Source organism: Phaenicophaeus curvirostris, chromosome 28, assembly GCF_032191515.1.
Source record: "Phaenicophaeus curvirostris isolate KB17595 chromosome 28, BPBGC_Pcur_1.0, whole genome shotgun sequence".
NCBI lineage: Eukaryota > Metazoa > Chordata > Aves > Cuculiformes > Cuculidae > Phaenicophaeus > Phaenicophaeus curvirostris.
Window position 1 is genome coordinate 5520437 of NC_091419.1, and position 19473 is coordinate 5539909.

General features: G+C 43.9%; 1 protein-coding gene across 1 annotated transcript in view; it reads right to left on the reverse strand.

Annotated features, from left to right (window-relative positions):
* CPAMD8 (C3 and PZP like alpha-2-macroglobulin domain containing 8) overlaps positions 1–19473 on the reverse strand; it is a 46584-nt gene that overhangs the window by 17508 nt on the left and 9603 nt on the right. Inside the window, exons 15-33 of the mRNA XM_069878243.1 lie at positions 18225–18414; positions 17269–17441; positions 17014–17163; positions 16739–16900; positions 15577–15719; positions 14933–14998; positions 11722–11953; positions 10917–11070; positions 10192–10334; positions 9688–9739; positions 8720–9018; positions 8088–8313; positions 7327–7503; positions 5575–5656; positions 3714–3870; positions 3312–3386; positions 1187–1352; positions 567–653; positions 152–288 (exon numbers count right to left, since the gene is read on the reverse strand). Coding sequence (XP_069734344.1) covers positions 152–288; positions 567–653; positions 1187–1352; positions 3312–3386; positions 3714–3870; positions 5575–5656; positions 7327–7503; positions 8088–8313; positions 8720–9018; positions 9688–9739; positions 10192–10334; positions 10917–11070; positions 11722–11953; positions 14933–14998; positions 15577–15719; positions 16739–16900; positions 17014–17163; positions 17269–17441; positions 18225–18414 — 2871 coding nt within the window. The remainder of the gene's footprint in view (positions 1–151; positions 289–566; positions 654–1186; positions 1353–3311; positions 3387–3713; positions 3871–5574; positions 5657–7326; positions 7504–8087; positions 8314–8719; positions 9019–9687; positions 9740–10191; positions 10335–10916; positions 11071–11721; positions 11954–14932; positions 14999–15576; positions 15720–16738; positions 16901–17013; positions 17164–17268; positions 17442–18224; positions 18415–19473) is intronic.

Genomic DNA, 19473 nt, shown 5'->3' on the forward strand with positions numbered 1-19473 from the left:
CCGTAAGGAGCATTGGAAAGTTCTTCTTACCAGGACACAGAGAGTTTCTGTCTTGACTCCAGAGAGAAACTCTGCACTGACCATTCCTGAATCAACCAATTTCTACAACTGACCGTATGCAACGAAACCACCTTTTTTGGAGGCAGCTCACCTGTGTGGATGAGAACCCCCCAAGTGCATTCCTCTGCTGGGAGAGCCATTTAACTACTGGGAGAGCAGAAGCCACATCTCCTAGGAGTGTGTATGTCAAAAGGGCATAAGATGTCATTTCCACTTCTGCAGAAACAACTGAAAAAGAAAGAGAAGATAAAACATTTTAAATGGATTTTTTTTTTCCCATTTTCATAATACCTTGGCTGAAGAAGTTTGCTTTGGGGAGCAAAACTTCACGGCCCCCCAGGAACCCTGACAGCATGGAGCAGGGAAAGAACAGAAAGAAAAGGCAAAAAAAGACACAGCGAGGGGAATTTTTCAGTGCATTATATAAACAATTGACATGATTACATGCTGTCTCCACTCCTCCTGCTGCAGCCCAACCCCTTATCCTTGTCTTTCAGTACAGATACCTGATTGAGAGAGACCATCATTAAATCCCATGAAGGTATCTTCATCAGTAACGAGAGTTCCCGTCAGGCTCCAGTGCGTAAAGCCGTCTAGGAAAACAGGACAGGGGAATACGTGTGATATTGGAGCAGGCCTGCAGCTGAGCCTCTGTACACTGGAAGAGTTGAGTCCACTCTTGTATTGATGCAAAGAATAGATTGATGCTGTGAACTGTACTGTCCCTCCATTTTGACAAGCATCCCACAGGCAAGAGGCTCCTTTGCAATTACAGAGACAGCTCAACGCGACAGATCGGGCAATTCTCAGATTTTGGATTCAAATACAGCATCAGGGAATGGGATGTTACAAGACAAACTGTTATATTGTCACTGCAAGCCCCTGGTGCCCCTGCCTTCCTACAGCATCAGCTCCATCAGTGGAACTAAGGGGCTCAAGCCCCAGAGATCCAGGAAAGTTCTTGCCTTACAAAGTCAAACTGTGCCATGAAGAAGACCTCACCTCCCAGGCTGCCTCCTCTGGGGTAACTCAGATACCTCGCTAGAGCTGCAAGGGCAATTTGTGTGTTCCCATAAGAGGGCTGCCAGCTCCAGGACTACCCAGGTGAGAGCCAGGAGCGCGGTACCTTGTGTGATAGCCATGCTGTTCATCTTCCGCAGCGCCGCAGCAGCAGAGGGGCTGTGCAGCAGTGTCAGCGCATACGCAGTCAAGGCAGTAGTGTAGGGGTCTTCTGCTGAATACAAGTTGGACTCTAAGAAGTGCTTGGCTTTCTCAACAGCTGTTCTTTCTTCCTATATTTAGGGGAAAGAGCCCAGACTTATTACCGGTCTCTACATCTCAGAAGTTAGAATCGCTTTATTTCTCATGACTTTGTGTCCACTAAAAACCAACACCACAGGAAAGATGTGATTTGCACTCTGAAGAATGACACCAACGCCTTCCTCTCCCTAAAACAAGCCATGCATCACAGTTTCAAACAAGGGAGCAAATCACACAGCAAGAATGACCAGCACTAACACTGAGACACATTTATTCCCCTTAAAGCTGAAGAGATTTCATGCCCCTGCGAGGCAGCAGAAGAACAGAGCAGAAGAGAGCTCTCTCCTGGATGTTTGATTGTGTTCCTGACACTCCGGAGCGTCTAGCAGACGCTAGAGGATAATAAAGGCCAAGGTTCCCAGGGGTCCCTGCAGCCAACAAACATGTTTTATTAACTCCCTCAATGACCTCACCGCATAGGAACGTGGCTCTGATAATTTATAGAAACAATTTAATTGGACTTGATGTAATTTGGTTTCCTTTCATTTCCCTGTGGCACTGACCTTCCCCTTCCTCATTTCCTAGCTAAGATCATTAGCAACACTCACAAATCTCCTCTAGGAAAACCATTAGATCCACAAAAACTGCACTTCCAGCAAATAAACCACTGGGGCTGTCCTGACACACAGCAGCCCCGAGAGAGAATTCTATCGCTTCTCAGAGGGGAACACTGGGAGAAAGTTACTGCGAGCACTGGAAAGTTTCCTAATGTATTTTCTTTTTATTTTGCATAAGGTCAAAGGCCTCCACTTCAACGAGGACTGGGGGGCAGGGGGGATGCGCTTGCAGCAGCAGCACAGTGTCACTCCTCGGGCTCTGCAGGGATGTGGTCAGAAGTGCCGAGATTAGCACAGATTTTCTGAAGAGATGCTGCTGTTTGCAGGGCTGTTTCAAAGTCTCCATAAACTTGCTGGGGTTTGCCTGAAAGAACAATCCTTCTGTCCAAGCACAGATCACCAAGACATGCTGCAACAGCCACTGTACTCTGATTTGATCTCACAGTTCCACCTGCACAGGCCTGTTTGCCCACTGCTCTGCTTCCCCTTGGTTCTTTGTATTCACGACTCGCTCAGTCCATCTGCAAGTGGATACTTCCCCACTCATGATTAGTGGGAACGTTTAACTGAGATGTTATCTGAGCATCTCCAGTCATTTCACCTCCAGTGAAATTGCATGCAGACAAAAAATCCAGCAGAGGAGAAGAGCGCTGATTTTATACCATGGCTTTTAATAAACAGCCTCCAAAATACCAGTTGTACTGTAAGTGACTTTGGTTTTTGACTTCGAAACCATGCAGCAGAGTTGCACGTTCCCATGAAGCTCCTCTTTTTTCCTGTAGGGTTCCTGTTCTGTCTCACTACAAATAAGAGAAAAAGCTTTCTCCAGAGCCCTCAGTTCAGCCTGTTACAGGAGTGCAGCTCTCCAAAGACCCTGCAACCTAAAGCAGTTTGGCCACTGCAATAAAGGGCAGACTGTACACGCTCTCTGGATCCCTGAAGCCTACGCAGCCCCAGTTAAACTGCTGTGAGCACAAAGCTAATTAAAGGGGGTTTGAGTATATATATAGGGAAGGTACCAGTATCTGCACAGGCTGCAATCACACTCAAAATTCCAAGGCAGAAAACAGCTTTTGCAGACATTTCTGGGAGAGGTCGGGGGATGGGGCTGCAGGGAAGAGTTCTGCTCTTGTTGAAGGAGCCTCCAGCCGATGGTTGAAGGACCGGAGTTTGGTTTGAATAACTTCAGAGCAGATTCCTGAACTTTAGAATTGCCTCAAGGCTTTCCAACAGCCTTTGGTGCCTGAATGCTCTCATTCTAGGGAGCACAGAACCTCTGAAAGTGAGCAGCAGTAAAATCACGTTTGAAAAAGTAAAAACAGAGTTTTTAAAATATGTAGAAGGCAAGAGCTATTCCATCTCAGTTTTCGTTACCTCTGAAGTTACGCCTGTTTCCAGAAGAGCCGCAACCACATAAGCCGTCAGGGAGATCTTCCCATGGATTCCACCCTGGAGGACAGCAAACACAAACCGCTGGATGGAAACTAGAGAAAAGGACACTGGATAACCCGACTCTTGAAGCAAGACAATGATGTTCTAACTATAAGATAAGCTGTGGCACCACAGAACTTCTTTTCCTTTGCACATAAGGAGCATGAAATTCAGGAACCCAACCCACCATTGTAGCTCCCTTTCCCAGCAATCGCCTGAAAACACACTCAGTGCCTAGAACTTCACACTTCCAGACACAACTCCAGGAATCTGCAGCACTTTGTGCTATGATAATAACTTAAAAAATGCACCTATTGCACAATTTTGAGTCTGTACAGCTTTTACCTGAATGTCCTTATTTAATATCCTGCCCATAGCAGGAAAAGAGCCATCTTCTTTCTGGTGCTGGATGATCCAGTCTTTGGCAGCCGTTAGTTCCTTCGGGTCAATGAAAATAAACCCACGTGACTGTGCAAAGGACTTGAGGACAAAAGCTGTTAGCCTGTAAATACAAATTTATCATCTTTACTGAGAAAAGAACTCAGAATAACATATCAGTAAGGGGAAAAGGACATTCTTAGTAAGCACAAATCTTAAAAATCTTGTTGGGGAAAAACTAAATAGTGTTAAAAAAAATTATGATGCATAAGAGCACCTGAACACTGTCCAAATTCCTAGAAAAGAGCAGGATTAGGGGTCAACAAATTCAACTGATAAGTAGAGCTGGAAGGTATATTTATCTTGGTTATGGCACACTATGAAATTCAGCTCCCTTTTATAGGTGCTCATCTGCTCCACGCATTACTAAAACTTTTAAATAAAGAATCATCTTTATAAAATGGAATTATTTGTAAAGAAAAGAGTGGGGTAAATTTTTCAATTTTATTACTGTCTTTGCAAAAAAAAAAAAAAAAACAAACCAAAAAAACCAACCCCCAAAAAGCCCATTGCTAAAGTCTGTGGCTGTGTGAGACTATACAGACTCAGGACTTAAGAAAGCAACAGAAGTGATTTTGGAATTCTAAACCTCTGACATGCAACAAGTGTGAACTCTGGCCAGCTCTGGGAGGTTGAATCATCCCATTTACAAGCCCCAGAGGAATGGGAGGGTAGAGAGTGTGTGGCCTGGGGATCGTTCAAGTGTGAAGTAATTCTGTGTCACTGTATTTTACAGCTAGGGACTGGGAGATGCCGGATCTGAGATAAAAGTTTACTATCTCAGAAACAGCGAGGCAGCAGCATCTCACAAGTGGTCCTTCCCCTAGATAACTGCATAAAGAAAACCAGTTTAAAGCAAAATACAGAGCAGATGGAGAAGCAAATGAATGAGGACAAGAATCTTCTACATCTGAGACACTATGGTCAACCAAGACACATGGGACGTAACGTAAAGGGCTTCCTAATGGGGACACTGGAGAGATGAGCTGATTGCTCAGTTTCATAGTTTCTGGCTCTCATTGTTTGACTGAAAGGTCCTGCACTTCACTTTCCAGGGCATAAATCCACCCCATTCCATTTCACTTCATCCATGAGGGGAAGAAAAGCACTTGCGAGAAAGACTTCTTTGGGGTTTTTTGAGGGTTATTTTTGGTAGGGCTTTTTTTTTCCTGATCCTGGTACAGCCTCTGCCACTTCTAGAGACAGAAAGTTTCTCTGTATGTGCTCCAGAAGAAGCTCCACTCCCCAGAGAAATCAGGTGCTTAATCAGAAATCAGTAGCCCGTTGCTACTCCAATTCCAGGAGACCAAGTCCGATCCTTACAGCTTCTACACCTGAAGCCTGGACATATCAGCAGATGTGACCATCCTAACTGACCATGAGGCTTGAAACAACTGTAACAACCTAGCGGTGTCGTAAGAACCCTCAGCAGCATTTTGCTAAGCACCAGAACAGGCTCAGGGAAGGGGCTGAGTCACCATCCCTGGAGGGATTTAAAAGCGGCGTGGATGTGGCGCTTAGGGACACGGCTCAGTGATGGAGTTAGAAGTGCTGGGTTAAGGGTTGGACTCGATGATCTTAAAGGTCTTTTCCAACCTAAACAATTCTACGAAACAGTAAGTCTGTAGTCACTGAGTATTACTTCTATTCTCCACTGTGTGCAATATCGTGATGGATACTGGAAAAATCACTCCTTCCTTGCCAATTGTGTACTTCTCCCGTTTAGCAAACACTGAATTTTCTAACTCTGTTTTAAAGAGCAACTCACCACATACTCCCTGAGGAATCCCTCTCGCCAAAAGCACTGTATGAACCATCTTGTCTCTTGTAGGTCAGCTGGCGCTGGTAGCCTGGAAGTCACAAAAGAATTGAGGGAGTCCAAAATCCTCACACAGAGAAAAACAAGTACATAAAGTGAATGAAGACTCAGACCATCTGGCGCTAGTGTAAGGGATTCTACTGCCCGAGGCAACCTTTTAGTTTGCTGTGAGTGTTCCAACCAGTTCCGTGTATGCTGTAGCTTATTCAGAAATCCACTCAAGCCAAGGTCTGTGAGGCTACAGCTCCTGCAGTTCAGCCAGCAGAAATGTTAAGAATTTGACACCTCCTTGAAAAGATGCAGCATTAAAAGAAAGATTTATACTTCAGCATACAGCCAATTCTCCTTCCCTTTTTCTGAAAGCAGCATGGAGATGAATTTTCCTTTCCTTTAACGATACAACAGGGTGCAGACTTGTCTCCAAAGCTGTTGCTTGGGACAAGTTACTGTAACATGGCAACACCAGCTGTGATTTTAACACACAGGAACACTTCCGAGCTGTTTGTGCTGTCTTGTGAGACTTGGTTTAGACAACAGTGATTAACAAGTTGAACGCTGAAGGTAAGAACTGCCTGCTGGAACGTCTTTTGAGATTGAAAATAAAGATAATCAAAATGCTCTTCCTATTTGGAAAAACTCAAGCCTGTTTGTCTTATAACCGTGAATCACCTGTCCTAATAAAGCTCCTCAGCCTCTCTACTGAGGAACACAGACACACACTTGGATAAAGCTCTGCAACGCCCACTGGGATCAGACCCCTCAGAATGAGAATTTCTGATACAGAGACAGGTCAAACCATCAGGACAATCACGTCAAAGACATTTAGTGCTGGCTTAGCACTCCAGTACACAAGTAGATGTTTTATTCCACACTGAGTGACATTTTAATAGGAACGGATTACTTTTTCATTTTCAGAGGTGAAGTTTCTTTGTTGACCCCTCCAGACACTGGCAGCTCCACAATCCCCAAGAAAGGGCTGCCCATGACTCCTACACCTTTCCTCTTGCTCAGAGCTTTCTGATGCTCACAGGGAGCAGAGATAATACCAGGTGCTCACTGAAAACTTTCTAGACTTCACCTGTTCACCTGATTCTATAGCACTAAAAATCACTGCCTAGTTTAGTTCAGGCCACTTCCAGAGATGAGGGAATACAGAGGAATTGCTTGGTATCAGCACTTTCTGTGATGGATGACTCAGTGATGAACAAGTTTCCTGGCTTAGTGATTCACAAAAACCTTCAGGAGGGAGCAAACAGACTTCCTCATCTAAACCTTGTACTTGGCGGGGCTCCAACAAACACAGAAAAGTTGAAAGCTCTTGAGGATTCCTTCTGTAAGGGTTAATTAGCAGGCAGAGGTTGGAGCCAAAAACCTGGAAGGCTTGCAGATTCGTAAAAAGAAATAAAAGCAAATGATATTGCAAAGGAAAAACCGTCACAGACTACTAAGAAATTCCCTTTCTCTTACTGCTATCAGCAATTACAAGTGAAACAACTGCAGCCAGGCAAATGGAGCAGCACTGGGTTTCTGCTGACTACCTTCTATAAGTGGTATTTTCAATGTGTGTGATTGTCCTACAAGGAATAGCAAATCCTCATCGCCTGAGATAATCTCGGTTAGAAAGGACAACGTGACACCAGTAAAACTCTTCTCACTTACATGTCTTTTCTCCTTCAATAAATTGCAAGTGTAACAAGTTACCTTGAACCAGGTAATCAGTAGCTTCACTCTCCACCTCATGGCCAAGTTGTTTGGTTTTCTGCAGATATTTCAGGACAAAGACATTAGGAGCGAAATGGATCATGTTCTGCTCCCCACATCCAAATGGCAATCGCAGGAGATTGTCCAAGTTGTTCAATGTGGGACCCATCACATCTCCTGTTTGAAAAGAAAGAGATAAATTTAGCATCGAGGAATTGCGCTTTGCTTCCTTTTGATGTCTTATGATTATCCCCCTTCCCTCCCCCCGACTGCATTAATTCCTACTGGCTACACAGAATCAGTTCAAATAAACTATATCATGAGTCGGAATTCCTTCAAATGTTAAGTCTTAGCCCTTCAAGCTCTTGTTGGAATGAAAAAATTTCACATTTCAGTGTCTGATTATCCATGAGTTCCCAATTAAGCTACTAGTTTAGAACACAGTTAGCAAAAGCTGTGACTATGATGGCTACAAAGTGAACATGACAAACTAACAGACAGCGTCTCTGCAGAGCCCTCACATGGTTCCAGCTTTCATAGAATCACAGAATCGTTTCAGTCACTGTGAGCTCAAACAGGGTTCAAAACAAGTGACAAAAAATTAATGCCTTGTCCCAGACTTAAGCAGCAGACACCTCTGGAACCGCCTGGGGCTGTCCTAGCTGCTCTGTACTCAAACCCTGGTCAGAAGCAAGTAACAGCTGGAGCATCTCTTCATATTTGATAACTGGTACCTAGTGATACCTCCTCATAATCGATACCTATTATTGAAGCCGTAGCTCTTTCTGATCCTGGAATTATGTTGTGGGGAACTCCAAGAGTAAATGCTTCATTGTGATTTTCATCAGTCTCTTCTTTTCTCCAAATTTTAAACTCTCCCATTGACCCCCAGCCTGTGGAAAAGCCAATGTACTTCACCTCAAGCTGTTTGGGGACTGTCCACTCCACAATTATAGATTCGTTTAGCACCCGAGTACCATGGCCAACCTGAAAGGAACAGAACACCATGCAGTTCCAAGAACCCACGCATACGCAGTCTGCCACGTGTCCTTGAACCCAGTAACCGCCGTGTGCATCAAACTGCAGACAGACTGGTACCTTTCTCCTTCCCACCCCAAAAATAACCCAAGCAAGTTTAATAAGAATTCCATAGGCTTGGCCTTCAAGGCTTTTGGTACACTCAGCACTAAAAACATCAAAAACTGAGGTCCTGGACACAACGTGGCAGGCAGATTTGTTCTGACTAAAGCAGCCCAATCAAGATTTGATATAGACAAAGCAACAGGAACAAAGCTTTCTCCTTTAACAGGACTAAGGAAAATCTGCCTTACGTGCACCTAAATGATATTAAGAAAGCAAGAGACTTTCAGACCATTACATACAAATTCACTACCTGGATAATTCCATTTTTCCAGCTGATCCAGAAGCTGCGGAATTCGTCCCAGGAAAGGATACCAGCTGTGTCCCTGCTGACCACTGGCTCACCCATTTTGCTTACAGAAATCCATGTTTTTGTGTTTTGATGTCCACCAATGACAATCTCTGTCATCTCTGCCATGTCATGGGGAGCAGAGGACAGGGCCAGGTGAGCATCGTTGTGTGCTTTCACAGCAATGTCAAAGTGTGTCATCTGGGCAGGCTTCTGGACGTATTGGTACTCATATTTATTAGGTGTAGAAATCTGTATTTTCTCTGGTCAGAAAAATAATGGAGCGTTGTAAGAATTGGAGCTCATGTGCTTCAATAATAACCCATTGCTAACAGCTATCTTCAAACAAACAGACCTTGCCCAAGCACATATTCTTTACTCCAGCTTCTCTTACACAAACTGTGGATGCATACATGGATCCATCTTCCCATCTTCTGTTTATACCCCTTTCCAATACAGAAGATCCCTCAACTCAAACTGCTCAGGTGGATTTCTTACAAAGCCTGCATATGGTTTTTCAGTTTCAGTCTAGTGGTCAAAAGCATCTCTGTTTAGCTCCTGGAGCTCTGAGCAATCCAGTTCTCGGGCAGGAAGGACATTCTGATTCCACAACTGAATTTTAAAACATAACTGACACCACAGCACTGTCCCAGCTACTGCCCACAGGGCTGAGTACCTGAACTGTTCTGAAAGTAAAGGAATTCAATTGCCATTTCCAGAAATCACTTGGGCAGTTAGAGCAAATTCATAATTAGCCAGCCAGGTAAAAAAGGCTCTTTATTCCACAGTTCCTCCTGCTCACCAGAGCTCATCAATCACAGAGGAAGGGAAACAAAGATATTTTAATTTTTTTTTCCATAAGCTGAAGCCCCATGTTTCTATTTATAACTAAATCAAACAAGCTGAGCATCTCACTTGAATCGTGAGCTTACCGTTTGGGCAGAAGAACACACTATAGGTGTATTCTCTGGACAGTCCCTCTGGCTGCACAAAGACAGAAATCCACACATGTTACACAGTGCTTGGGTCAGCAGGAACAGCTCTTCAGCTTTACTTACAAAACACAGAAATAATAGTCTGCTGCTGTGCAGTTTTATATCCCTAGTACACAAGTTATGACACTGGATGCTGGGAGCTAGAGATACACAACCATTACCAGTGACTCCCACAGCACAACATATTTTAGGCAATAAAAATATTCCTATTGCTTTTTCTTCTGAACAGAACTGAAGATTCACCAGCACAAACTCAGAACAAACGGGGCCCTTTCTGTACACACACCACAAAAATGGATTGTTTCCAGTTATGTAAACATACAATGAATGAACTTCAAGATCCTTATAAAGCTACTTCTTTCATTAACCATCTAATATCAGTCATGATTTGCCCAAGCATTTATATTTTTCGTGAATGATTACAAAGTCATATTTTCTTACCTCAATAACAACACTACTGCGCACATAATCCACTCCCACCAGGGTCTTTTTGTCCACATAACTGTCCTCTGAGTGCCTGCCGTTCTTTAAGGTCGGCATCCCATCCTGACAGCAATTGGTTCCACTATAAGCAAAAGCTTTTGCTACGAAAAAGAAGGGAAAAGAAACAGATTTTGTGATAGGAAGATCCTCAGGAGTTCAAGTAAAGATCTAAACTAATTTGTTACAGTTGATAAACAATACATCAAGCGTTTTGTAATTACAGCGCTCACATTATCTTAATTTGAACAGTCACATCGACAACGGGACAATACTTGGACAGTGACAGCGCAACAAAGAAACCTTCTCCTAGTTCCCAGTGTTGCATGTTTTTCCTGTGATTATTTGCTTGAAAGATGTACAGAACTTGTTGTTATTCACTTCCTTTAAAACTGCCACTGATCTCAGGGAAATGCAACAGGTCCACACCTGACGTGCCCACAGCACAACAGGAAAGCTGATGCCTGGTGAACCTCCAAGTCGGTTCACACAGATTCCTCAGCGAGTTACAGCCACAGAAGACACTTCTAAGAAAAAAATGAGGTTGAAAAGCTACATGGGCAGAAAGTTGAAAGAATGATCCCACCTCGGGGTACTAGGAAATAAGGATTTTCTTCTGAAAAAGGAACAAAAAGAAACACTTGTAAAACTCCCTCAAGCACAAGCTGTTCTTAGGTCTGTACTACCAGTGATGTTGCTCAGTCCCAGCTCACTGAAGGACAAAACGATAGAGGTGGGTTTCGCTTCCCCAGGGGCAACGCACTTCTTCCTTGTCAGATGGTGTTTCCCAGGATGCCCAACAAACTTTATGCCTTTGGGAACAGAAATCTTCACATAGACCTGTGAAAACGTTTGAATGCCATTTATTGCATTGTTTCAGCTGCAAACCCAACAGACCTGTAAAAAATCTGAAAGCTACAAAACGCTTAATATAATTAGAGCATGCACAGATCATTCATTCTTCAAACCTTCTAGGACTGTATTTGACTGTCAACATAGCTTTCAGCTCAGCAATCCTACAAGAAGCTCAGGATGATACTGCTGGAGTTGGACAGGCAATGGGTTTGGGAAAACATCGAGACAAAGAGGATTTCTACTAAAAAAAACTCTTTCAAAATAACCTAATTATAGCAGCTTTCTTATTATGAGGGAAATCCTTCTCAGTGGTTCAGTATAAGTTTCCCTACATAGAATCACAGAATGGTTTGGGTTGGAAGGGACCTCACAGCCCTTCCAGTTCCACCACCCTCCCACTGGATCAGGGGCTCCAAGCTCCATCCAACCTGGCCTTGAACATCTCCAGGGCTAGGGCAGCCACCCCTGCTCTGGGCAATTGGCCAAGACAAAGCAATCTTTTTATCTCGTTCAAAGCATTTATGCTGAGCTCATCACTACATTATCCCTACACCTGATCTACCGTAGCTTGTAGATCACAGGAAACGATGAGAAAACAGAATTCAGTGATTTAGCAAGAGGAATGAGGGCAGTTACCTCTACGCAGACAGCAAGGTAATTGTAGACAGTCAGTGGGATTTTGGTCTGCTCTCCCCGGATGACGTGGTAGGGCAGAGTGAAGTCAATGAAGAAAGGTTTAAATGTCTTCAGCTCTGTTTGATTGGCGATGCCCAAGCCCTTCTCCTCAGACAGGGCCACAGCTTCCGTTATCCACGTAGTGATGGAGTCGGGCACTTCCACGTGCAGCTGTGCTTCCCCTGATACATTGCTGCCAAGAAGAACAAGGAACAACATCAGCTGATCAGATTTATGAGATGCTTTGGAGTGAAGCTAAAGCACAGAGTCAAACACTTCGGGGAATTCCCTTCAGATCCAAACTTAAAACACTACAACAGGGTCTGCTTTGAACAATAGCTTATAAAAGGCTGCATGCTCTCCATCAAGTCTTTTGAGACCCATGCACACTCATAAGGAGCAGAACAGTGAGAAGCTGCTCCTGCAAAACAGCCTGACAGACAAACCCTTACTAGATTAAAAGCTTTACAGGCATTTGCAGCCTCGTTACAGAGTGACTTTTCTTAGAGGAAAGAATAAGAACCCTGGGCTGACGTCCTGGGTAAGAATAGTCCAGCAATACGATATGGTTGGACTATATAGGATATAATAGGATAAGGTTAATAGGAATGGTTGGACTCGATGATCCGGTGGGTCTCTTCCAACCTGGTTATTCTATGATTCTAATAATTTATTTCAGAGCTAGTGAAACAGAAGTCATTTGGGTGGGACCCCTGTGCCCATCCATACATCACCACATTGCAGAAGTGCAAACAATAAGTTTGCCAGACACCGAGCTTCGTGAGTGCTTGTCCAGGAGAGCACATCTTGGTTCAGAAACACTGTAGTTAGTTGACTTTGGAATGCCTGATCAAAAAATTTCCAAAAACATCAACTTTCTTCCAATGAGGATTGAAACAAATTATTACAAACCCAATTTCTATTCTGAGTGTTTCACTTCACTGTGTGTACCGCAGCAGGGTATCACAAACCTGATATCCTCTTCCATGCTTCAGAGTAATAGAAATTCAACTTTGCTCGGCAGCCTTCGCTATTTCCCTCCTGCAAAGAAGCTTTGGCCTTGCCTGGAACAGAAAACATCTCCTCTAAAGCCAGAACAAAAGCTATTTCATGGCTCAGCTGGCAGGATGATTGGTGCAGTTATGAGTACACCCTAAGGTTGTTTTCTCTGAAGCTCTTATTTATTCCCCAAGCTCTATACCCATGCTGCCAGCTCTGTAATCTTCTGAGAGCAACGTGCATCTTAGCTGGCGTGGAAAACGAGAAAACAAGATCTTCAGATCTTGCAGCTCTGCAAGTCTGCAGCATAGCTCCCTCCTAACGCTGTGGCACCTCCCAGTTCACATCCAGGACAAAGTGGAGAACTGCTCTTTCGCAGCTTCTCCACCAACCATCAGTTACGTTTTGGGCACCAAAGAAGCATCTTTACTTGCATTGTTTAAATCAACTGTCTGCAGCCTCCAATGAGCTTAAGCTGTGGTACTGGGATGAGCCGGGCAGCGTGTTATGTACCAGTCTTGGTGTTCACGGTACAGTAGGAAAGGATTAAAACAAAGAGCTTGATAAAATCCTAGAGCTGACTACACCTTTGAAGCAGTACACTGGGTCCACTCAGTCTCCAGGCACCCTGGCCAACAAATGTGGCTCCCTAGCTCAAACTACAGAGTGCAGGACCTGGAGAATGCACTTCCCTCAACAGCACCAGGTTATTTTAACTTCTTTTAAGCACATTAGTTTCTTCATATTTAAGTCTTCATCCCAACTGGAATTAGGGAGCTGGTACCTGCAGTAAACTTCAGCCCCGAAGAGTACGCGGGAGGATGTCGTAGCTCCAGAACTGGCAGTATTCCAGCCTGCTTAACCGGACAATTTGTTGCAGCTGAAGTTCTTTCCACTGGGATTTCAGCCCATAACCAGCATTAACATTATTTTCACACATGAGGGCCCTTACTCTTCTGGGCGGGGGGCCAAAGTACACACACATTTCCAGCCATTAGACCCTCCAGCCAGGCTCTCGGAATGTTTAGAATTGGTTTGGGAAGTTGACATTAGGCTTTTGTTTCTTTTTTTGAGGATTGGATATTGTAATTACAAACGGTAGAAGAAGAAAAAAACTTCCTGTTCAAGAGAGTGGAAATCAAGGAACGCTTGCTTCAGTGGTCTCTAATGAAATGAAGGGGAGAAAATACAATCTGCAACTTTTTATTCCACACTCTCCCACTTATAATTAACTGCCCCAGCTTGCAGAGGCCCAAACGGGCACTTCTGGAGCTCTTTGTGTATTTCTACAAAGCATATTTCATGCTCAATTGAACAGATTTGAATACACTTGCTGCAAGTTCCTGTCAAATTTAATTTATAATCATTTAGGGAGAATGAAATTTACTTGTAAACCTGGAGAAGCCTTTTAATAATTGCTTCACATTCTCCTAGATGGGCTGTTCTGGGAGCTTACTCATCTGTTTATTCTTTCTTTTTCAGTTCCAGTTGTGCCAGCCTGAAACCACTTTTTGGGCAGTAAATTAAGGTTTGGGGGAGATGTTCTTGCATCACAGGAAAGAGAAAGAAGGGCTCTGTGCACTTTAAAAAGCAAACAATATACAGGATATCAATAAATGTACCAGCACTTAGAGAAGCAGCTGCTCTGCCTCCATCTCTACACAGAACTCCAGCTCACAGGAGGATTTTAACAGAGAGCTAGAAGCGCATCATCAACTTATACCTTACAGTCCTTTTTTTACTGCAACAGCGATCTGACTTACATTTAATGTGAGGCAAGATTACACAACAGGCAGCTCCTCGCACCAGCCAGTCACTGCAAACCTGTTATCTTCACTCACTCTTCAGTAACTTGTTGCTACACCCTTCCCATAAGCGAATAAAAACCAGAAACGTACTGAACAAAGCCATTAATCCTTTGCTTCCCTGAAGATGTTCCTCTAACTGTGACACCAAAGCGAATTATACATAGGTTGCAAAGCAACCACAACTGACAAGTTCGACCTGAAGCTGTGAACGTGCTTCAGGACCAGATGAAATGTTACAATAAAGAGAATTAAAGCGGTAATGAAGGAAAGCAACAACACATATCAGAGAATGCTAATGGAACTCCATTACAGAGCTCTGTTTTCTGCAGTTGAGACTACAGCCCAAGGGAATTCCCTGTCAATACCTGACATTGAGGCAGTGCCAAATCCAGGTTTCAGGAAAGAAGGTTCTTTTTCTCTTCTCTGCTCTGCTAGAACAAGAAACAATTCCTTGGTAATTGACTCTTTAATAAGACAGTTTTAACAGTAATTGATAAATCAGCGTTTAAAAAATTAGCACAAATTATATAATCTAAAAAAACAAACGTTTTATGATCCAAAATTCTTTTGCTGACCAAAATCAAAGGGAGCACACAGGGCATGAGACTTCCCACGATATCAGGGTATGGCCTCACTAATAGCAGTTACTACAGTCACTACTTGATATTCCCCTCCATTCCTTCTTTTGAAATTGCACGGAGCAGTTCTGCAGGCCAGCCCTTCTTCGGCGAATAGTGAGAAGCAGCAACTAATTCACAGAAAATCGAGATATGCAGAGTTTCACATGATCATTGAAGATCATTACTTTGCATTTCTCTAGAATTAAACACAAAGTAGTGCCAGTTATAATTTTTGTCAGGCTTATCAAGATAATGGAAGAGTTTCCTCAACACCACCTTGTCTAAACCAAGCAATTCCCTGGGGGCGTGGAAGCAGAAAACAGACGAGAACATAGAAAAATATAGCTCGGAGCACCATAACCAATCACACATTACAACAGAAACGGTACCTCGGTGCTATTTTAGAATGCATCGTAGCCACCAGCGTCCCAGTGTGCGGCTGAAAAGCTGGGACAGCCTCGTCTGTGTACATCCCTCCATTCTGCCTGTGGTTCAAGCTGACGATATCGGTCATTACAACCAGGCCCGTTTCCTGGACAATAAAAACGAAGACCACAAAACAAAAACCAGCAAGAGAAAAATAAAAGCAAGAATTAAACATGTACCAATAAAAACTTTCCAGAATAGAATGTCTCAACCCCCACCCAACGCCTAATAGGGTAATTTTCAATTAAAACTTGAGGATTTTTTAAAGCTTTATATAAAAATAATGTTCATGTGAAAATATGCAGGCACTTCACAGGCAGAGGCTTTACGAGAAAGCTCGTTTGCTCGGAAAATGCCTTTCAACCAGTATCTGACATTACTGGGTGTGTGTGACTGCCAGGCACCTACAGGTGAAAAATTATTACACATATTTTTCCCCTAGAATGTTACATTACAGCTTTTTACCCTTCCTAGAAGTTTCCAATGTGTTCTGCTGCAGTTAGCAGGCAGCTCTGACATCAGACATCACCGCCCAGCGCTACCAGGAATGCCAAGCAAAATGGAAACGGTCCACAGAGCTTTACAGGGAAAATACAGAACTCAGAAGAAAGCCATCTGCCAGCCCTGTCCCCTAAATATCCTTATGCATAAGAGAGAGAAGCTCCCAAACGCCGAAGGGAGTGCAAGCTTTGTTCTCTTTGCACACACATCCAGTTATTACCAGTCAGGTACACATCACTGCATATGTACCAGTCATATGCACCAGACCAGGCCAGTCTATCTTAAAGGGCAACAAGGAGGAGAAACCTATGTAAGGAATATAAGAAACAACATGTAGAGCGTGGCCTTTCCCATGGAATGTCCTTACAGCTTCAGGCAATCAGGGAACAGAGATTGCATGCTGCACCGGTGAGGGAGGCAAGGAGACAAGCCAAAACTAAAGCTTGTTTCTCCATTATCTTTGCTGGAACAACATACTCTGTTCTCACAAGTTACTCTTCAGCCTACCCCCCTGGAGAAACAGCTCTGATGTGAAAAAAACCAACAGCCTACAGAGCCGAAAATGATCCTGCAAACAAGAAAGTAAAAAACGCTCCACAGAGAAGTGAGGCTGATTCTTCCTACTGTAAACGCGAAGCGAGCATCCTTGGTGATGTCCCAGTGCCACGGAAAGACAGAAGATCTACGGCGTCTACGTGAGGACATGCCTGGCCACCAGAAGTGCCCTTCTTCCTTCGGAGCTCCAAAAGCATCAGATACATCATACTCTGAAAGCTCTTTAAAAACCTGCCAGGAAAGGGAAGAGGCTGCTGTTCTTAGGAATAAAGGCTGCTTACGAAAGGTCAAGCGCAGAGAGCGGTATTAATAAAGAGACATCAGTGCCTTCAGCTTATTTTTACCTGACTGGCTGTCAGCTGGAAACCTGTCCTCAGCAAGTAGACACTCTTATCCACAGTGGCAACGCAGACACAGCTTGACTTTGCAGCTCTGACCTTGATGTTCACAACATCACCAGGTCTGGTCTCATTTGCCGAGAGCGTCACTGCAACCTAGGAATTGACCAGTAAACCCCATCATCTTGACTGAGAATCAGCAGACAAAACTACAGAGTAACAAGATACCACCTTTCTTCTGCACTCGCTGCATTGCCATACCTGATTTTCAAAGGAGGACTTGACGGTGAACTGCAGGCTGTCAGTAACGCCTTCTCCGTTCTCCCGCACGTAATACACAAGGAGACGGCCCAAGGGAGCCATGCTGTGAACAACCGAGAACCGGAGGAACGTCATGCACACTTCAGCCTCTGCTGCAGGGACACCGGTAGGTGCTAAAACAAATTGTGAGAAGGGCAGCATTAGTTATCAAAAGCACTTTCTTCCTGACCCATCTAAATGCTGTGAGGCACAGAATTCTCCGCCCAGGACTTGCATCCTTCCATTGCTCCTGTTCAACGCATCCTTCTTGAACTCAAGGTATTTCCCTTCTTTTTACTTTTCCCTGTATAAGCTGATAGGCAATTAGCACCCATAGTGTAATGAGCAGTAGGGAGAGGGTGGATAGAGTGTGACTGGCCAGAGCTCTTCCTGACATAAAATCAAGGAAACAGACAATTAAGTTACGAAGCCATTTACAATAAACAAGCAGGTACCTATCCACCAGACTGGCATCTTCTGGTTATTCCTTGCACAAACCAGGATTCCACACTTCGTTTCCCTTCCCGATGCTAACTGCATGATCTTCTCCCTGAGCCTGACCCAGGCTATCAGCCCATCTAACATCCTCTTCCTCATTTAAGCTCAACCAGCTTAAACTTCTCCAGACTCATCATATGCTTCCCTACTACTCAGTCAATACCAAGCCAAGCACGTTGAGACAGAATGGATTTTTCACTAGTCTCCCTCTGTTAAGAGAACTCCAAGTGCTACCCCTCTTGGAAAAATCAGGCTTTTTTTCTGTATGATTGTGTGCAATGGCTATCACCGTTTTTCTTGCACAAAATTATTCTGTGCCCTTTAAGTAGCATCAAATTCAAAAAAAGAGGATATTTAGGTTTGCAGAAAGGTGGTTTTCCCTGAAAATAGGGGCAAGTTAGTATTTCTGATGCTCCTACCTGTCCCGGGGAAGCGTGTGATATCAACGTTCTTCTCAAAGGGAAAGGCAGCTCTTTTGCTCCTCTGCTGGGTGATGTTCCTGGGCTGCAGTCCTGAAAGGACAATGTTGCCTCGCGATGCCACTTCATAATGTAGAGTGAAGTTGCAAGGACACGTGGACTTAACTGCAATCCAAGCCTCCTCTCCTACCTGCACCCAGAGACAGAAATGCAGAAGATGTGGTCATGGTCTGGTACAAACAGGCTCGTTATTTGCAGAGCATACGAATCTACCTGGGTTTCAGTCCACAAGAGAGGGGACTCCTAAGAAACACAGGCACCAAAAAGTACATTACATGTGCACTGTTCTCATGGACTTTTCACACATTAAAAAGGGTCTGTGCTCAGCTCTTCACTCCCTGCGTGTCCAAGAGGAGAACGGGCTGGGGGTTTGGATGCATTAATGAAAACAATAAAGGAATCTCTGGAATTCTGAAAGTTAAGCCTTTTGGCACAGAGCAGCTGCCAGAATTGGTCGTATTTTAGACACCCCTTCATCAGCCCAGCCCAAAAAAGAAAGAGATGGGTGTCTGATCATCTTTGAGTTTGAGATTCTACATGGCGATTATTTTCATGTGGCCAAAACTAATTCAAACGTAACCACTGTGGCATGCAATTACTGGGAACAGATCTGAGGGGAAATGATTTCAAATTACACAAGTCTTGATATTCATTTGCAAGTCTGGCACTCAAGGAGTTGTCAAACATACAAACAAACGAGGAGGGAGCTGCTTTTTTCTGGGTAAGCTCATCCGAGGCCTGCAATTGGCTTCCGAGCCATCAGACCGAATACGATGAAATGAAATATTGTGGAAACTCCCTTTCTCCAGCACTAACAGGGTTACCTCACCAGAACGTATGTATGACACAAACCAATGTGGCAAGGACTTGAACACAAGGAGCTGCTAATGGTTAAACACAGCGAGAATGCCAGAGAGTCCAAGAAATGCCTCGTGACATTAAATATTTGAAGTATTAAGAATTCCCCAGTGCAAATGATGAAACAATTCATTAAAAAAATGAATTGTAGCTAATTGGAACACCCAGTAAGAGCTGGCAAAGCAGGGAAACAGTTCCCACATCAGCTGGTCATCCAGCTCCTAGCTTTCCCACAGAAGAATTAGTTCTAATCAGGTTATAATAAGAACAATGTGTTCAGATTAGCAGGGTATAATCCCCTTTCCATACCTCAGGAAACTTGTAAAAGATT